This window comes from Camellia sinensis, chromosome 15, assembly GCF_055761805.1.
Source record: "Camellia sinensis isolate YWXY chromosome 15, ASM5576180v1, whole genome shotgun sequence".
NCBI classification, from domain to species: Eukaryota; Viridiplantae; Streptophyta; class Magnoliopsida; order Ericales; family Theaceae; genus Camellia; species Camellia sinensis.
Window position 1 is genome coordinate 118,875,524 of NC_138975.1, and position 20,688 is coordinate 118,896,211.

The 20,688-nt window shown below is 36.2% G+C and overlaps 1 protein-coding gene across 1 annotated transcript in view; it reads right to left on the reverse strand.

Annotated features, from left to right (window-relative positions):
- Nucleotides 1–3,185: 3,185 nt before the first annotated feature.
- LOC114269965 (formin-like protein 20) overlaps nt 3,186–20,688 on the reverse strand; it is a 43,146-nt gene continuing 25,643 nt past the window's right edge. The window contains exons 12-17 of the mRNA XM_082908141.1: nt 15,790–15,884; nt 6,781–6,852; nt 6,587–6,703; nt 6,188–6,256; nt 6,038–6,104; nt 3,186–4,265 (exon numbers count right to left, since the gene is read on the reverse strand). Coding sequence (XP_082764267.1) covers nt 4,111–4,265; nt 6,038–6,104; nt 6,188–6,256; nt 6,587–6,703; nt 6,781–6,852; nt 15,790–15,884 — 575 coding nt within the window. The 3' untranslated portion in view covers nt 3,186–4,110. The remainder of the gene's footprint in view (nt 4,266–6,037; nt 6,105–6,187; nt 6,257–6,586; nt 6,704–6,780; nt 6,853–15,789; nt 15,885–20,688) is intronic.

Sequence of the window (20,688 nt, forward strand, 5' to 3'; positions counted from 1 at the left end):
AAATGAAAACGGTTTTATTAAAGCCCAAACAAATTACTGAAGAACACCTTCTAACCCAAAACAAAGAGAAAATAAAATAAAAATTTACATCAAAACGGCTTTACTAAAGCTCAAAAAATTTATGAATTACATTATCACCTTCTAACCCAAAACAAACACAAGAAAAAATAAAATAAATTTACTTTAGTAAAGCCAAAAAAAATTCTGAATTACACCTTCTAACCCAAAATAAAGACAAAAGAAAAGAAAAAAAAATTAACATGAGAACGGTTTTAGTAAAACAATTTTAATCCAAAAAATTATTCTGAAATACATTATCACCAAAACAATGACAATAGAAACAAAAAAAAAAAAAAACCTTCTTCAGAGTTCAGTTAAACTGAAACTAAATAATTGGTGTAGTTTATGTAAAACGCGTGGTTCACAAACACGCTTTCACAACAAAAAAATTTTTGCCAAAAAGTGTGGTTCATAACTACGTTTTCAGAAGAAAAAAAATTTAAGCTAAATGCGTGGTTCATAACCACGATTTTAGAAGAAATTTTTTTTTGGTTAAAAGTGTGGTTCACAACCGTGCTTTCAGAAGAAAAAAAATTTAAGTTAAAAGCGTGGTTCAGAACAGCGATTTCAGAAGAAAAAAAAAATGATTAAAAGCGCCTTTTATAACCGCGCTTTATTAATTAAAAGTGCGTTTTGTAACCACGCTTTTAAGACTTCCTAATTTTCACGCGGGACAGGTACACAAATGTTGAAAGCGTGGTTGTGAAGCACGTTTTAGCCTATTTTGAGAATTCTTTCAAAACTAGGCTTAGTTTAAGAATTGAATTGATAATTTGACTTATTTAGAGAAATAACCCATAGAAGTGCCCCAAAAAAAAAAAAGAAAAAAAAAATGTGTGCCATTATGCACATTTTTATTTTTATTTTATTCACATAACATCCCTAACCTTTCTTGTGTCTTGCTTTTCGTACCACAAGAATTGAATGTCAATTTATGGTACGCCAAGCAACCACCTTGGTTTATTCATAATGTGCCAATAGGGGTGTAATCGGTTCGGTATAATTGATATTTATGTAAAAATACTTGTTGCACTTCAGTTTTATTACTTTAAACATTGATATAGATCGTTTCTCTCATCAAATCGTACAAACTGAACCGATTGAAACGTTTTAGTTTAGTACGGTTTAATCGATTTAGGACCTTTTAAACTTGAGTTAATTTTAAATATAATCATTGATCTATATAAAAATATTAAATTAGCTATTTGTCCACTATTTCAAACATTTACAATCCATCCTTTTAATAAATATTTTTCAATTCCGAGATTAACAAAAATAAAAACAAAAAAAAGTTAAAAAATATTAAGGTTTCAAGAATAATTAGTTAGAGTTAAGATTATATATAATAAGAGTTTACAAACTTAGGTTATAAAGATGATATGGTTAATTAATTAAGGTTGATAATTTATTATACTTATTAATATCATTATATTATTATATTATATATATTATAAATACAATATATGTTAAAGTGGTCAGTTTCGGTTTAGTTCGGTACACAAGGTGTTTGAACCGATACCGAATCGAAAATTGAAAAAAATCAAATTTAAAACTGCACAAACCGATTTTTATTAAAAAATAGACCAAATACAGCTTGTTTGGTCCGATTCAATCAGTTTGGTCGATTTTTTCGATTTTTCTTACATCTCTACTAGGGGTGCTCGCGGTTCAGTTGCGGTCGAGGAGCCTCCAATCCGCCATCCGTCTGTCGAATTGGCAGATTGGAAAAAATCAATCCGCATCCATCCGCCGAATTGGCGGATGCGGATTAAACGGATTGGCGGATGGATGCGAATCGATTTGGCGGTTTAAACTTTCACAAATTTTGAACGTACTACAACTTGTCAACATTTTTTTTTTTGGGGGGATAACAATCCAACTCAACATAATCAAAAGATTATTAAATAAATTGTCAAATACCAATAATAAATACATATAAGAAAATCATACATTGTCAAAACTATTTCATTACTTTTTTTTTTAATTCAAAAACTATTTAATTTGAAATTTTTTTTTTTAAATGACAAAATTAAACCTTATATTTTTCACAAAAAAATACCAAATATCAACATTTGCCATTTGATAAAAGGATTTCCAAATTGAAAACGCAACAAAATATTTAAACTCTTTTTCAATTGAAAACAAAAACAGAATATTTAAATAAATTGAAAATACAAAGTCTTACAAATTGCTAAAGGTGCTTGCGGTTTGACGGTTCAGTTGTGGCCGAAGGAATCTCAAACCCATCATCTGTTCAAAACTAGGCAGATTGAAAGAAATAAATCCACAACTATTCGCTCATCATCACACATCTTTCTAAAATATAACAAATCGATTCAATTCAGTTCAATCGATTTGAACAGATCAAAATATCCGCTGAACGCCGTAATCTCTGCATGCCAATGCCGAAGTTGGCAATATGTTATAAGATTGCATTCATATGTCACTCTCCTTCCTCTTATGAGTTTCTATTTGCACACCACAATTCTTCTCAGTTCACACTATCAATTTTGTTCAAATATCAATCACCGAATAAAAATTCATAGCTTGGATATGAATTAATGAATGAGAACACATAGTAAGGCTATACCTTTGGTAGTTCATATCTTAACCATATATTTTTGTTCAATAGTTTATATCAAATGAAATCATTTGTCAAGCTCCATATGCATGCATAATTTGTCTTGTAATGTCCCACACAAAAATTTCTTAAATGGATAATCACATTGTCACAAAAAACGCAAAGTCACCAATGGAAGAAAGTTTTAAAACAAATTCAGACAGATAGCATATCCTAGGATTTGCCAACAAGCACAACCAATTGTTTGGCTGTGTTTTCATCTTCTGTTTTCAAGACACGAATATGCACATTGTGAGAAAACTTGTGCTCAAGATAACTGACCAACATATAAAAGCTAGAAAACATTAAGAAATCAAAAACAAACTTTTATTACTTCCAAAATATAACCACGATGATTAAGATCTTCTAAATTGAGTTGCAAAATCTATCAGCATAAATGTAAAAATTAATCCAGCATGCTTATATCTAAAAAGAGAACGATGAAGCACATTGTGTTGGTAAAAAAGCCAGAATTACCAAATAGACTCGTCAAAAAGCACAAGAGTACAAGAAGATAATAACACAAGCTTTTATATCAAATAAATGAGAATATCTTCAACTAAAAGAAGAATCAATGAAAGAAAAAGCAGTTTTTCTAAGGCAACAACTTATAGCATGATTATATTACAATTGCACAAATGAGAGAACCACTCTCCTACTTCCTCTCTTCTTATCCTATTCCTTCTATACAACAATTTTGTGATGAATTTCGGTCAAAATCTCAATATTCTGAGGGGGGGAAAAAACAAGACCTATGTATCTATGTTACAATGAAAAGAATCAAATTTGAATGTAACTACAGGGTTAGAGCTCTGTACATGGTTCATGGTATACATTGTGTGGTGGTACTTTACAGTCCCGAGTACTCTGTTGCTGAAATGCCAAACGAATGGTGGAAGCCAAAATTGCGTCTATTATATTAGAACGATCCAATGTCACTGAGATCTTCCATATATGAACTGAGAAAGGGTCAGAACCGTTCTTCTGAAAATCATATAAAGAACATCCTACTATTTAGATCCCAAGCATCCATTTGATATCCCATGTGATAGATCTGCCAGCTGAAATAATCCGAGTGATGGGCAGGCATTCGCTCCAGCAAGTGCAGCTGAACTATTCAAAGATCTAGCTTTAGGTCTGCAAGCCTCTTGAATCCCCTTAACGTTATGTTTGGAAGGATTTACGGAGGGAATAGAAAAGGGAAGAGTAATGTCACAAGATTTTATCTTCTATTTCATTCACTTTTCCCTTCCCCTTTTCTTGCCCTCCAGAAATCTTTCACAAATCCAAGATCCAAACACAACCTAAAAGGCATACATATTACAAAAATACTGGATAGAGGGGCGCTCCTTGCCAGTCTTTGAAGACCCATCAGACCTTTGATGCAAGAACTCGACAACTCCCCCTGGTGGGGACTAACGCAAACAATGTCAGCTATTTCCACTCTTCTTTGTTAGATTAATTCCCTTTGCCTTCTCCATTTCAACCTCCTTCTGAGCTTTCTTCTTCTCCAATTCGGCCTGTTTACAGTTCTCATCATGAGCTTTCCGGAACAACCTCACAAAGTTTAAGAGGGTCACAGTAACTGCATAGATCATTAAGTCATTGAATATGCGTAAAGAAGGAAGTAATAGCATTGCAGCATAAAAAATAAAATAAAAAAAGAAGAAAGATTTATGAATCACAAGAACTTAAGAGCAAGATATATCAGGATAATTTCATGTATCAGCAAAACATTTAGGCTGTATTTGGATTTCGGATTTAGGTAGCAATTTGTGTAGGGAAAAGAAATGGCGAGGAAAATATGAATGAAATATAAGCTAAATTTTTTTCACACTTCCTCATCTTTTCTTTTCTTTTCTCTCCACAAATCCTTATTCAAATCTATGATCCAAACGCAACATTGAGTGAAAGTTGGGATGTCCCATAGGAGCTGAATAAAATCCATGTGTGTTTCACAAAGTATTTAAGCCGAGTGACATAATGACATTGCCAGAGAGTCAAAATATTTCAAAAATAAAGCCTGTTCTCCAGAATTGAGTTAGTAGAAGAATCCTTCACTTGGTATCGAGGGAAAAGAACAGGGTAGAAATGCGGATGCAATAGGTTTGAATTGCATCCGTGTTTCTACCCTGTGCTATTGTGTTCGTCCAAAAGTAGATGTATAAACCACAGAATATATGTATGTACCATGAACTTGTCACTATATATATATATATACATATATAAATGTAAGAGTATGCAAGCCAATAACCAACAAGGTCTGATACTTTTAAACCATCTTATCTGTAGATTTTGACAGAACTACCATAACATACACCCTCAGCTAGTCAAACTAAATTTTCAAATGAGTCTAAAGTGATCATCCTCAATTTTTTCCATGTGATTTCATAACTTGAAGCCCCTTTTCTAAAAAACTAGTCCAGTCTAGGAGACATTTTCAGTTCGTAAGTTCAAGTCAACATAACTTCCTTATACAGGAATCTCCCCAAACCAAAGCAATCTGACTGCGTTTATAGAAGACCTCTGATAAGCCATAAAGATCTTATGATTAGAATTTAGAAATAAGGATGTTACACAATTGTCAAAAAAACAAAGACTCAGAGGATTCTAGCATTAAATCGACAATTGCCAGATTCTACAAAAGAGTAAGCCAACTTTCTATTGCCCTATTCACCCAAAAAACTTTCTATTGCCCCCAATAGTTTCTATCAAAGCCTTGGAACAGCAGTCAGTCATTGTTATCACTGAAAAGGAAGATACCATGTATGTTGAAAAGCACTATTGTAAGAGCAGGTTTTTAATTTCAGTCATAAGAGCATCTCCAATTGTGTAGCTAAATTTGAGTGTTAAAGTGTGTTATATGACAAAAAAGTGATAAAAGTGGGGCCCAATTGTGTGTCAAGTGTCAAGTGTTTGTTAGTTTAGAGTGCGTGCTCCAATGGTGTAGTTAAGGTGTGTGTTAAAATGTATATTATGCAAGAGTGGGGTCCACACAAATATATATAAATGTGTATGTGAAGTAAATTAAATAATTAAAAAACTAACTATAGTGCACCGCTGGCGTTAGCGAGGGGTTTAACAATCTGATAACTTAGCAACACAACTAAAGAGCCCATTGGAGAGAAGTGCAAAAAGTGATGGCAGGTAACTGTAGTATTCTGACGCTAATGGGCTCTATGAGAGCCCACTGAAGATGCTCGTAGTGTGTAATGGCAAAAATTCCACACTTCATTTCCCCCCCTCTCCCCCGCAAATAAGAGAGTGCTCTCTTCCTAAAATTCTCTAAACAAGCTAAAAGACATTCATCTACTTCTCAACATAGAAGAATTTGATGATTTTGTTATCACATGCTACCTTGTTCAAATGGGCAACGGGCAGGGTCCTCACCGAAATAAAGGGCTAGTCCATCTGCGTTTCTACCCTGTCCACCAACAAAGAAAATGCTAGAAGATTTTAAAGAGGAAATAGAGAGGCACATAGATGCTTTGATGTAGAGATAATTACCACCACTGAATACAAATTTGTTACAGATGCCACCATTGTCTCAGCAGTACCAATGAATTCCTTCAATGTCTAAACAACAAATAACAATAATAATAATCTATTAGGTAGGGCGGGTACAATTACAGTACTAAAATAAAATAAAAACCTCTCAACGAACAAAATATTTAAAAGATTTTCTATATAGAAAAAGTAATTACTTCAACATTCAGACTGAAGTCGTGTTTATAATATTAGATACTTTCAGTGATACTTTTAATACTTTCTTCCAAAATTTGAAAAAAGAAATACAAATTGAAGTTCAAATCTTTGTCCAAAGGGACAATTAGAAGTTGTATCACTCAATGACACATAAGAATCTACTGTTGCAGAATGAGAAACATACAAAACATGTTGGGATACCTTATGGAAAACTTCAGATACAGGGCCGTCATTTTCAGATGCAACCAGCTCCTGCGTTACCTTTTCTAATCCTTTGATAATAGCTTGCATCTCTTCTGCTAAGGACTTCAATTGTATCTGCAAAGAAGTCACAATTGACAAAATTCAAACAATTCCTACCACATCAAATCAGCAATAAGAAAGCGCATGCGAACCTTCGATGCAGCTTCCAGACTAACAAGATCTTGATGAAAACCCAACAGGGCTGGTGACTTGGCAGCAAGGACCTGAGGCACAATACAAGCCTAGTACTAAGGCACAATGTTTTTTCTATCACAAAAAAGATCTTTTATAAATTAGTATTGTTCAAAAAGTACCAACAGATGCTCTACTCTATACACTAAGGAGTACACATAATCAAAATAAAATACCATAACCAAACTAAGCCTTGTGTCTATATGAATAATTTTTTACCATTACACTCTATCAAGGGCTATATACGCTCAATTAAATTAAGAAATATTCAAATAATTTTTAATACCGCATCCCATGTCAATTTAAGTCTCCCCCCCCCCCCCCCCCCAACCCACATTCCATTTTGGTGATCATATCACTCTTCCTTATTGTTGCATTGTACATGACCAAACCATCTTAGCATGTTCTCTCTTAACTTATCTTCAATTGGTGCTACTCCCACCATTTTGCAAATACATTCATTTCTAATTCCATCTTTTTTAATCTTTTTTTATTATTATTATTATTTTTTTTTTTTTTGGGATCAACAACAAAATTTAATTTTATTGACTAATCGAAAGGAAGAAATGAGGATATGGCATCCTCTACAAGTTAGAACAACAAAGTAAAAATACAAAATCCAAACAAATGACTTCCATCTTTTTAATCTTATTACAACACAACCATCTAATCATTCTCATATCAACCACACTCATTTTATGCACATGTTGTTTCAATGGCCTTATAGTTGTTCTATAAAATTTTCCTTTCAATTTTGTAGGTATTAGTCAATCACATAATATGCCAAACTTAGTCCTCCACTTGAATCAACCTACTTTGATTCTAGAGATCACATCATCTCTAACCTCAACATCTTTATTAATAATCGAACCTAGGTAATGAAAATGTTCACTATTATTTCCCGCTTTTCAATCTTCAATTCTTATTTTTACTTCCAATGTCACTAAAATTACATTTCATATATTCAATTTTATTTCTATTAATTTTAAACCATTTTGACTCAAGTACTTTTCTCCAAATTTCTAATTTAGTGTTTAATTCCTTCCTTAGTTTATCCACTAGAACAATATCATCTACGAACAACATACACTACATCACTGGTTGAATTCCAAGAATAGCAAAAGGGCAAACCCCATAACTCTCTCACACTCTCACAATGGAGCAATGAATGATCTACTGATTCACCTGCCTTCAAACACACACACACACCACCAATTGGCCTTAAAACATCCATTAGTGAATTGTTTGAGGTAAGGAAAAAATCTAAGGTAGTTGACCAAATGGAAACAGCACATTGGCAGATACCCATGATTTCCTAACACTGCTCTACAGAAAATAAGTCCAGTCTTTTATTCCCAACCCTAAACAAATCAGAGTGAACATTAACTGCACGAAAATCCAAAATAATGACCGCAAATAATTCGCCACAAGAGCCTTTTTTTTTTTTTTTTTATCAACAGCAATGCTATACAAATTTGAGAAAGCTATTGACAATGGGATATCCCTAAACCAATATCATGCCAAAATTTCACTCTATGGCCATTGCCACTCACAAAGATAATTGTTTGGTTTTGGAATTTACAAAAACAGTTTATGAGTTTTCAATCAGTTTTTTATTTTTTATTTTTTTTTAGTGAATTTTTTAAATATTTTAATCAATGTTTTTTACCTTTTAGATCCACTTAATCTAAATACACTAAAAAAGTATAAACTTTATAAAAAAAAGTCTTCTAAAAATTCACTAAATAGATACAAAAAGAAAAAGAAATACAAAAATTCAATACACTTTCATATTTTTTGTATTTGTTGAATTTTTTTAAAGATTTCTTCACAAATATTTTACTTTGGAAGTATATCTAGATTAGATGCATCTAAAAAATAAAATAAAAAAATTAACCAAGATATTAAAAAAATTTACTAAAAATAAAAAAAAAATACAGACTGAAAACTCAAAAACTGTTTTTAAAAACTCAAAACCAAACAGGCGGAATTCTTGAAAATTCAGGCCAACCCTTTTTAACCCCTTTCCATAAGCCAACACCACAAGTCCTAAACCTCCTTCAATGTCCATCCTCGGAGGACCAAACTTGCAATCCACTACCCTTTTCCATAACTGGCCATCATCCATGGCATACCTCCACAACCAATTAGCCAACATGGCTTGATGAAATTGCATGAAATAACAGATACCTAATTCTCCTTTGACTGGGTTGCACACCACGTCTCAATTGACCAGTTAAGACTTTAACTTATCCCCCATACATTCCCTTGAATAATCTACTAGCCAAGATCCAGCACTGGCAGTGATGAAGGATGTCAAACAAAGCTCAAGTTAAGGAAAGGAAGGAAAAAGAAAGAACAAAGTATTCAGTTTAAACCAAGCAGAGAATGTACTCCATAATGCAAGTGGAAGATATAAAAGTTTAAAAAAAGCAGTGATTTATAATTGCTCTAAAACTCGATAAATTTCAAACTTCTTTCTCACCCACCCACCCACCCACAAACCCCCTTTTCATCAATCTGCATCTAACAAACACTAGGGAAACCTGATATTACATACGACCTAAGAAGCATGGGCATGGGACATGATGATTTAAAAAAAATGGGGACATGAATACGGCAATAAATTTTTTTTTTGGTCATATATTTTTATTTTCTATTTAGATTAATATTACATCCACAAACAATCAAAATTAACAAAAACTAATACTAATTCGATATTTATAAATAAATAAATCACTTTTAATTAACAATTATCGTTTATATCATTTTTATGGATGATATCGATAGTATTTAAATTTAAGAAAAAAGTTATAAACATTCAACATCTAACATCCATCAAAAGCACTAAAGAAAAAGAGAGGGAAAAAAAAACTAGTTGGTGTGTCCCCTAAAAACAAATTAATTAAATAAAGTATGTGTCCCCGTCATGTCCCCGTGTCCGATCCTACGGCACTTGTTTTGAAGTATCGATGCTTCATTTCAATAAAACAATAATTTCATATTAACTTTTCAAATATATCAAACTTTTTATTCTCCCTTCTATTTATATAAGCCTCTAAGTCACTCCAATTGGAAATACTTTCACACATTTCGAAACAATTTCAGCCCTCTATTACTAAATCAATATAAAACTTTTACATTCATCAATGATCAAAACAAAAATGGCAAAAAAAAAGGAGGGGGGGGGGGGGGGGGGTGGAGTAAAGTTGTTACCAATGCTATTTTACCATATTGACCAACCAATACTTGTGAGGGGTACAAGATGGTAAAGGTTTAAATAGAATAATAGGCTACCATGCAAGCGGTCATCCACTGTGATGGTGAGATGTGTAGCATCACTTAAGATGTAAATACTACAAATATAAATAATGAAGATGCATTGAAAGGTGATTACCATGCTCAAATCCGCGGCCACTCTCCTATGCAATGTTATCTTTGACTTCACTCATGACACGTCTTTTTCTCTTGCCCAAGAAATAAAAATAAATTTCTAAATCAGAAAAGGGGGAAAGGGCATAGTTGCATCTCACAAATCTTTTTAGAAAAATATTTATAGTTTTATATCATCGGTAGTTTGATACATGTATAATGAGATTGTGACTACAATTAGATTATCTATAGGAAAAGTGAGTGAATTTTCAATCAAGGGTCAACTTTGAGTCTATCTATTTGCCTGAGTCGCGGATGAATTAATTAAACACATTTACGATGATGTCTCATGGTGTATGTTGTTTGCATATTATATTGTTTTAGTAGATGAAACAAAGGGAAGAATTAACACTAAAATAAAAATATGGAAAGAAAACCTTCAAGTCAAAAAGGTATAAAATTATTAGAACTAAAACTGAATCCGTTGAATGTAACTTTAGTAACAATACAAGTAAAAATAATAAAGAAATGACGATTGAAAACCAAGAGAGAACAAAGAGTGAATACTTTTTATGCTTAGGTTTGATTATTAAGAAGGATGGAGAGGTTGAAGATGATGTGATCCATAGAATAAGAGTAGGTTGACTCAAGTGGAGAAGTGATTCTGACATATAATGCGACGAATACCAACAACATTAAAAAAATAATAATAATTTATGCAACAACTATAAAGCAAACGATGCTATACAGGACAAAATGATTGGCAACTAAGAAACAACACATTCATTAAATTAGTGTAGTTGAGATAAAAATGCTTAGATGGATGTGTGGTACTTCTAAGAAATACATAATTAGAAATGAAAACGTTTGTAAAATGGTAAGAGTAGCACCAACTGAAGATATGTAGATAGAGAACAAACTAAGATGGTTTGGTTATGTACAACCACCACCTGTGGATGTGACAAAAAGAAAGAGTGATATGATACCATAAATGGAATGTTGTACTAAAAAATGACATGAATTTCAATTTAATTGATCGTATAGCCTTCGACAAACATAAATGATAAAAGAAGATTCATGTGACTGACCACACTTGATTGGGACACAATGCTTAGTTGGGTTTGATTTGATTAATTGTCTATAATTTGATATAACTAAAGTCTAATAGCTTATGACGAGAACAATAAGTGTCCCAATATAAGCATTTTTTAACAGCAACTACACTTACATGTGAAATACCTCAAATTTTTCTTCAATGCAATTTTTATTATTTTTTCCTAGTGTTATTTTCACTTTTTGCAGCCTATATATACGAATCTCATAAGAAAAAAATATATCATGCCCCTAGTCCAAAACAAGAATAAATATAGATAATAAAAATGTATGAAATAAGGAAGGAGCATTGCTTTGGTGCCATGGTAAAAACTCAAGCCACGTATGATGACTTGACTTCAAGTTTAAGAGCAACCACTATGTGCAAATAATGTCAAAGGTTAGATTTAGATCAAATAATACTATGCTCTTTTTCTCTCAAATTTAGCAATATATTCACATTGATATTTACCTAATTGCTAAATATGTCTGCAACAAGGGTTCCACATACCATAGGTACATGAAGGCCAAGCTAGTTTTATAGAAACATACAACTACATATTATTGTTTCTTCCCCCTCCTCAGGTCCTAGCTTTTCTAAGTTTGCAGCATCAATGTCTCTGCATCGTGTTCACCTTGTGTCCTGGGTTTGTGCTGATGCAGCTATGGGTCATTGCCATAGCCGAAAGCTTACGTACACTGGCCACCAATCAGCCTACACTGTCCATTGCCCCTCCCTTTTCTGGAACTAACACCACAAATGTTTTTTCTCAAACTAGAAAGGGAAGGTTTTTGTCAAGCCCCCCAACCTCATGTACATGGCTTAAAACCACTTTAACATTACCACTTCTTAGAGAAACATTGTTACCCTATCGGACCCAATGGCTTTGTCGACATCAAATTTTCTGGTGCTACAGCTAACACAGAAGCATGCCAACTAGGACCTAAACTTCCATGTGGATGGCAAAGATATCTCTGAGATCGACAGCGTGCTCGATCCAGTAGCTTTTTTCGCCTCTCCCTGTAAATGGCTTGAAACGATGAAGCCTCTTTTCTTGCCACTAGACACAAGTCTAGCATCAACACCATGATTAACCACCTGGCAAATCCCCCCATCTTCACACGCTTCGGCAGATCTTCTTTTTATTATGAGGAACACATTTTTTACTATTTTTACATCATCCTCTCTCTCTCATAATGCCTTGGACAGTAACCCGATGCCTTTTCTCTCTCTCTCACTTCCCCGTTGTCTCCCACATGGTCCCCTTTATTTTCTTTTCTTTTCTATATGCTCCACCCACACAACGCCTTTTTTTTTTTTTTTTATTCAATGGGCTGATCATTGTTTATGTTGAAAGCTACCCAATGCACTTTAATCTCTCTCCCAGGCACACCTAACGCACATATATGTTTATTATAATATTTTGTCATCATAACCCACACTACACAACCCCTTTCTTTTCTTTTCTTTATTCTCCACTCACAAAACATTATCATCACCTTTTGCACCTCACCCGTTGCTCCACATTTTTTCTTTTCTTTTATTTTATTTATGTATTTATTTAAAAAAAAAAAAAAAAACAGACAAACAAAGAGGAAGAAGACGAACTGCAAACTCATTTTATTCATATCGGGCCTCACCCCGATCACCATTTTACACAAAAAAAAAAAAAAAAAAACAACCACACCCACCGTGGGATTTTTCTCCTCTACTCTACTGCAGGTCTCTTCTTTTTGCCTCCGTCTTGGGCAGTCCTTGCCGGTGTTGCCTCCGTGTTTCCCACTCCACTGGGCACAATCACTACTCCCTGTTCCTCCACTGCAGCATATGGCGGCCCTCCAAATCGGAACATCACGGTGGCCTTCCGTTTCAGCTCCTTGTTTTCTGCCCTTAGCACGCTTATCTCTGCTCGCGCATCCTTATACATGCGTTGGAGCAGAGCCAGCTGGGAATTTAAATGCTGCACCTCATTTGTCCTACTCTGCAGCCGGTTCGACAAGTTTGTGACCGCCGTCATGCTTTCCACACATGCCTTCAAAGTATACTGATTAGCCTCCACATCCGTTTGCACTGCCATTTTTTGCTCCACCGACTGCATCGGAAAATTCAACGGAGCAAACCCAGTGTTGTTTGGTTGAGGTTCACGGGACACCGCACCAGTTATCTCTCTTGTGGACTCGTTGAGGTCGGGAAAGAGAGTAAGCAGAGGGCGGGACGAAGAGGCCATTTTCTCAGACAACAGAGTGTTACAGAATATCTCTCTCAGAAATCTCTCTCAGAAACTCTCAGAATATCTCTCGCAAGTTTTTTGTCTCCGCCTCAGCCTCAGCCTCAGCCTTCGTCTTATAGCCGAGGCAGCCACGCGCATTGCGCGCCTCTTACCACCAGCCGACAAACGGGCGCGCCAACCAAGGCACTCACGTGCCTCGCCATGATGAATCCGGCACACCTTTTGATGAATTGGGCTCGCCTTTTGATGGCACGCCTTTTGAAAAATTGGGCACACCTTTTGAGGGTGCAACTTTTACAACGGTCCGACATGACCCTATAAACTGTCCCGACATTTGATTCCGGTTAGCATCTACAACGGTCCGACATGACCCCATAAACTGTCCCGACATTGATTCCGGTTAGCTCCTTTATGGGTCCGACAAGACTCTGTAAACTGTCCCGACATTGATTCCGGTTAGCTCCTTTATGGGTCCGACAAGACTCTGTAAACTGTCCCGACATAGATTCCGGTTAGTTTCTACAAGGGTCCGACAAGACTCTGTAAACTGTCCCGACATTGATTCCGGTTAGTTTCTACAAGGGTCCAGCAAGACTCCGTAAACTGTCACAACATTGTCTTCTACAACGGTCCGACATGACCCCATAAACTGTCTTCTACAAGGGTCCGACAAGACTCTGTAAACTGTCCCGACATTGATTCCGGTTAGTTTCTACAAGGGTCCAGCAAGACTCCGTAAACTGTCACAACATTGTCTTCTACAACGGTCCGACATGACTCCATAAACTGTCTTCTACAATGGTCCGACATGACCCCATAAACTGTCTTCTACAACGGTCCGACATGACCCCATAAACTGTCTTCTACATCGGTCTGACACCACCATACAGTGTCCTCTACAACGTTATGACACCCCATACAGTGTCTTCACCAACGGTCTGACACGACCATACAGTGTCTCCTATCCTTTTTTATTTTTATGTATTTTCTTGTTTTGTTCCTCTCTTCAAACTCAAGTTGGTTAGTTTCTATCCTCCTTGAGTTTGCGGGGGGCTGTTAGAATTTACCTTCACCTACTCCACTACACACTCCACTTCACCTACCTCCACTTCACCACACACTCCACTTCACCTAACCCACTATCACCTCCACTACACCTACTACCACATTTTCTTCTATATATAGATTGTATAGGAATTGTAATGTATCAATCTTGTAAATCATCAATCAATCAATCAATAATACATATATGTTTACACACTGCAATACTACAAAAATGCAGGCACTAATTAAAATCCAAACCCTCACCTTTTCAGACATAAACTCCACTCAATGAGGGCCTAGCTTTAATTGATATGAGGAAGAACTCATAGTTACTAAGGAAGCATTTCTTCTTAAGAGGGAATGCCAAAATCAATGCAGCATTAGGATACTGCTAGTTGATGAATCTAGTGTTTCATATATCGATCCCATGCCCTTTCCATGATGTGGAAAGTGTTTAATGATGTGTCTACAGTAGTCTGTGTCCCAACTCCGTACTATGCAACTTCGAAGCTGAGCAGCCCTTGCAGTGGAGTAAAAGAATCTTGAAGTTGAAGTTTTTGATAGGGTTATGTTATTAGACAAAATTAGATTTATTATTATTATTATTATCATGATAAAAAGGGCGTATTAATGTCTGTAGTATTTCAGATTGTTTCAAATATTGGATCAATATTAATCCAGATGTACACACCGCAAAATTAAATTTTGGTGTGTGAATCATCATTTGGTCAGCTCAATAATGCAAACAATATAAGAGTGTTACAAAAAAAAAAAAAAAAAGGCTCTAGAAATCTATGGAAATGCTTGGGAAAAATTTTGAAAAAACAAAAAATCAAATGCAAGGCAAATAAAGGTGAACAATTCAAAGAAACACCCTAGAAATTGCTAAAGATGAAGCCACTGCATTGTTATGGTGTCAACCATCTTTCCCTTGTTTCAATATTCCAGAATCAATGGAGCCCATGAACATGCCTTAAAATATTGTAATGAAGACATCCTCTCAAACCCAACAGTTATGAGCCAAAAGGTAATATATTTATCAATTTTCTTAACATTTTCTCAGCAAGTCATAGAAACATTTATAAAATTTTGCAATATTTGTTTCAAAAAAAATCTATTATTGTTAAATTTTTCGGAGCTTAATACAGTAACTAACACAGTTAGAATGGACAACTTCTTACCAGAAAGATCTGATTCAATAACAAGATGGAGAAAATAGGGTAGCCATACCTTGCAAAGATAGTGCATCAGTGTCATCCTGCTGTTGGAAGCACGTGTATCAGTAAGTTTTAAAAGACTGTCCAACTTGAATCCAACTGCAGAACCTGAAAAAAATAGACATTTATTTCAACAAATTCATTGAAACACACGATCTTATCCTATGCCACTTGTATATTACTTTGCCTTTTTCTTTAAAGCAGGTCACGAAGTTATGATGTAATTGGGATACCCCCAGTAAAATTCTGCAACATGTTTGAAGTGGTAAAACAGTAGTGTGATGTACTTCACATGGAAAAAGTGGTTGCAGAGAATTGAGGCCGCACAAGTTCTTGTTTCACCTTAACATATTTAGCTTAGTAGCAGGAACCTTCTACTCGAGTGGTATTACTAGCTCCCGTTGAGAAAGAAACTCACTCCCAATTGAGAGAGAAACCTCTCAAACATATAAATCTCATAGAAACAAAAGAAAAACAACTTCAATTTATTCTAGTAGTTTCTATTTATATAATATTTATTTATACTAAATAAAGACAATTTGTAGTTGACATGAATTACTAATATTTATTCATATTTAATACATATATTACAACTAAGTAGCAAAAATAAATGTTAGAATATTTTTACATATTTAATAAATTCATATGTGCATGCTCCCATAGGCGCTCCCAACCTAAGAAACTTCTATATGCCCTCGCTCCGCCCCCCCGCTCCCATCCCTGTCCCCGTCCCCGTCCCCGCTTCATGCAACTAAGATATTTAGCATTGTAAACAAAAAATCTCTAGTCTCCTAAAAACATACTTACAAATGCATTCCTGAAAGGAAATTTGAGTAATCATCAACACTTTAGAAGTATAAAGGGAAGGCCTTTGGACACGAATCTTGTTACGATAAATTCTTGTATTATATTAGTGCTTGGGGTACTTTAGTCTTTTGCTTCTCTATTTTATTAGGGTTTATATCATTGTTTTTTTTTTTTTGATAAATATATCATTGTTTATTTTGACTCTCTAGAATTATGTATTCTTCGGATTAAAGCATGTTGGAATACAGAATATTGTATATTTAGGAGATCTCGTGATTTCTATAAATTACGATTATTTAGGGATTTGAGTTTTAGGATTTAATTGTGTAATTATTTAATTCCTTTTTCCTGTGTATCTTATATTGATTATAAATAGACATGGTCTTGCCCAAATTAGGGTAAGCCAATATTGTACAACTTTCTTCTTGGTATCAAAGCCAAAGAAACCCTAGCTGCACCTACCCATCACCACCGCTAGCCTCCCCTCCCTTTCCTAGTAGCCGACTCACCTACCCAGCCCCTTTTCACCACCTTACACCACCCGAAACCCTTTCTCTCTCCCTCGGCAGTCTTTTCCAGTCACTGCCGAGGTTCCTACAGCAGCCGACCAGGCTCTATCCTGGTTCTGTGCAGTTCGGCATCCTTCTAGGGTGGCCTGGGCTGGTTTCTAGGGTTATGTGTTACTGATGTAGTAAGCAACCTGTGTGTGTTCCTTATTACTTGGGCTACCGGTTTGTTCGGTAGCATCTCTTTTGTGTGACGCCGCTACTTTAGGTTCGTGGTGTTTCAGAATGTCTGACTTTGTTACACAAACCAAAAGCATTATGCCTCGTTTAGATGTTTCCCTTGCCTCCCATGTTCTAGTTCATCGGATTACTAGTGTGTTGCTTAATGGTCGCAACTTTGCTGCTTAGAGCCGGTCTATACGTCTTTACCTTGGGGGTAGAGGCAAATCTGGATGGCTTCTGGAAACCGTGACACAACCTCCCGCTAATGATCCTAAGCGGATTCAATGGGATATTGACAATTGCACCTTACTTGGTTGGCTGTTCAACTCTATAGAAGAACACATCTACAACGTGTTCATGTATTGTGATACAGTTCCTCGGTTGTAGAGTGCTCTTACCCAAATGCACGCACATGCCCACAATGATGCTAGTATTTTCGAACTCTATCAGGATATTTCTCATGCCTCTCAGGAAGCTTTGGGCTTTACCGTTGCCAAATTTTTTAGGTATTTTCAGTCTTGCTGGAAGGAGTTAGCACAGTATGAGCCATTGAGTGATTTTCCAACTGTTGCCGCTCCTATTATGTCTGCTTGTCTTGCTCGCCAACACACCTATCAATTTCTAATAGGTTTAAAACCTGAATTTGAGTCTCTTTATTTTCAGATTTTGAACACATCACCTATGCCATCCTTATATGAGGCTATTGCTACTATTGACAACGAGGAGTGTCGTCGTCGATTGATTCAACCGGTGACTCCGCTTCTTTCCTTCGTTCCTGCCTTATCTTCAGTTTCAGATCAGATGGCTCTTGCTTCCAAGTTTAGTTCTCGTGCTTCTAGTAGCAAGGTTATTTGCCACCATTGTGGCGCAGCTGGTCATGTCCAAGCACGGTGCTTCAAGCTTCATCCCGGGTTAAAGCAACGCTTTGCAAGGACACGCCCTTCAGGCCATCCCCATACTGCTATTATTGCTGACACATCTAGTACTCCTCAACCGATTCATTTTGTTGATCTTCATCAGCTTCAATCTCAGATTGATTTCCTTCAAGAGCAACTTGGTTCATTCACTATCATGTCTCCAAGTGTCCCTTCCACTGCCACACACGCTACAGGTACTGCTACAACCTTTCATGTTCGCATTGCACCTACTTGGGTATTGGATTCTGAGACCAATCATCATATGACCGGTGAGTTTTCTTGTTTATCATCTCCTGTCTCTACTACCGCTCAGACTGTATGTCTTGCTGATGGGTCTATTTCACATGTCCAACATAAGGGTGATGTGTCATTGTCGTCTGATATTACACTTACTTTTGTCTTACATGTGCCCCATTTTGTTTATAATCTTCTCTCTATTAGTCGCCTTGCTAAAAACCTTCATTGTACTGTTATTTTCTTACCTACTCATTGCTTATTACAAGACTTGACTTCGAAAAAGATTTTTGGTAGGGGATTTGAGCGCGACGGGCTATATTACTTTGGAGACCCCAACACCTTTCCATCCTACCACCTTTGGCCTGCAAGCAACTATGTTACCTGAGTCGTCTTCCTATGTGTTTTCTTTTTAGACTTAAGCCTTGTGGCATGCTCGTTTAGGACATGCAAACTTTAATTATTTATGTTTACTTTTTCTGTCACTTAATAAAGCTTGCAAGGATCATCAATTTCATTGTGTTGTTTGTGAACTGTCTAAACATACTCGTACTTCTTATATTCTTTGCATGTATCACACCTACTGTATGTTTGGCCTTATTCACTTTGATATTTGGGACCCTTCTCCTCTTTTGGCTTTTTTTGGGCATCGCTATTATGTGACTTTCATAGATGACCATTCTAGGTGTACTTGGGTTTATTTGCTTAAAAAGAAGTTTGATGTGTTTCCACTTTTTATTCAATTTCTACAAATGGTCAACACCCAATTCCACACCGTTGTACGCAATATTCGTTCTGATAATAGAGGGGAGTACATATCTGATGCATTTCGCTCCCAACTTAATCAACAAAGAATTTTGCAGCAACTCACTTGTACTTATACCCCTGAACAAAATGGGATTGTCGAACATAAAAACTGTCATATTATGTCTGTTGTCTGGTGTCTTCTTTGTGGGATGAATGTTCCTATATCCTACGGGCATATGGCTGTGCTTACTACGGTTAACCTCATTAATCAGACACCTAGTCGGATTCTTCACAGGTTGGCCCCTTTTCAATTACTTCGTTTAGATACTGTGTTATTTCCTCTTGTGCCTCGTGTGTTAGGTTGTACTTGTTTTGTTCAGGATCGTAGTCCTACTCGAACCAAGTTAGATAACAAGTCTCTTAAATACATCTTCTTGGGCTATTCAGCTCTCTGTAAAGGCTATAGGTGCTATGATCCGTTGTCTCGTCGTTTTTATCATTCTATGGATGTCACATTTTGCGAAGACATGCCATTTTTTTGTTCTAACCCTGTGTTTCAGGATTCTACCTCGAGTGCACCACTTCCTGATGTGTCCCTGAGTGCTCGCCTTGTTCCTATCATTGATTCATTTGCTCCTTCTTCATCGTCTGTATCTGCACCTGCCAGTCCTCCGCCATTACAAACATACTCTCGTCACCCTCGTGCTCAACCCCCTCCAGCATCTTCTTCACCCTCAAGCCTAGGTACTCCCTCTACTATTCACTCCCTAGCTCCTTCCCGTTATCTAACCCATGAATACCGTCCCCCTAATTGGTTTGGTTGGTTTAATAGTACTAATCACCCTATTTTCTAGTTTTTATGTTATGATGCCCTTTTAGCTTCTCATTTGTCTTTTCTTACTTTTCTTGGCAAAGCTTAAGTCGGTCTCTATCCTGCGGTCTGTGTTTAAGGCTCTCCAAAATCCCCAGTGGGTTGCAGCTCTACAAACTAAAATGGCTGCTTTGGAGCATAATCACACTTGGGATCTTGTCTCTTTACCTTCTGATGAGACGACTGTTGGGTGCAAGTGGGTTTTTATTGTCAAATACTTGGTTGATGGTATAATGGACCGATATAAAGCTCGTCTTGTTGCTAAGAGCTTTACTCAGGTTCCTGGCAAGGATTTTGGGGCTACGTTTGCACCGGTTGCTAAATTGACCACTATTCGTTTGCTTATTTCCTTGGTTGCTTCTTCTTCTTGGCCCCTTCATCAACTTGATGTCAAGAATGCTTTTCTACATGGGGACTTACTTGAGATGATCTACATAGATCCTCCACCTGAGTTTCAGGCTAAGGAGGAGTATGCTGGCAAGGTCTGTCGTCTGCGTAAGTCTCTCTATGGCTTGAAGCAATCTCCTCGTGCATGGTTCCACCGTTTCAGCTCTGTTATCCTATCCATAGATTTTATTGAGTGTCACTCCGACCATACATGCTTCATT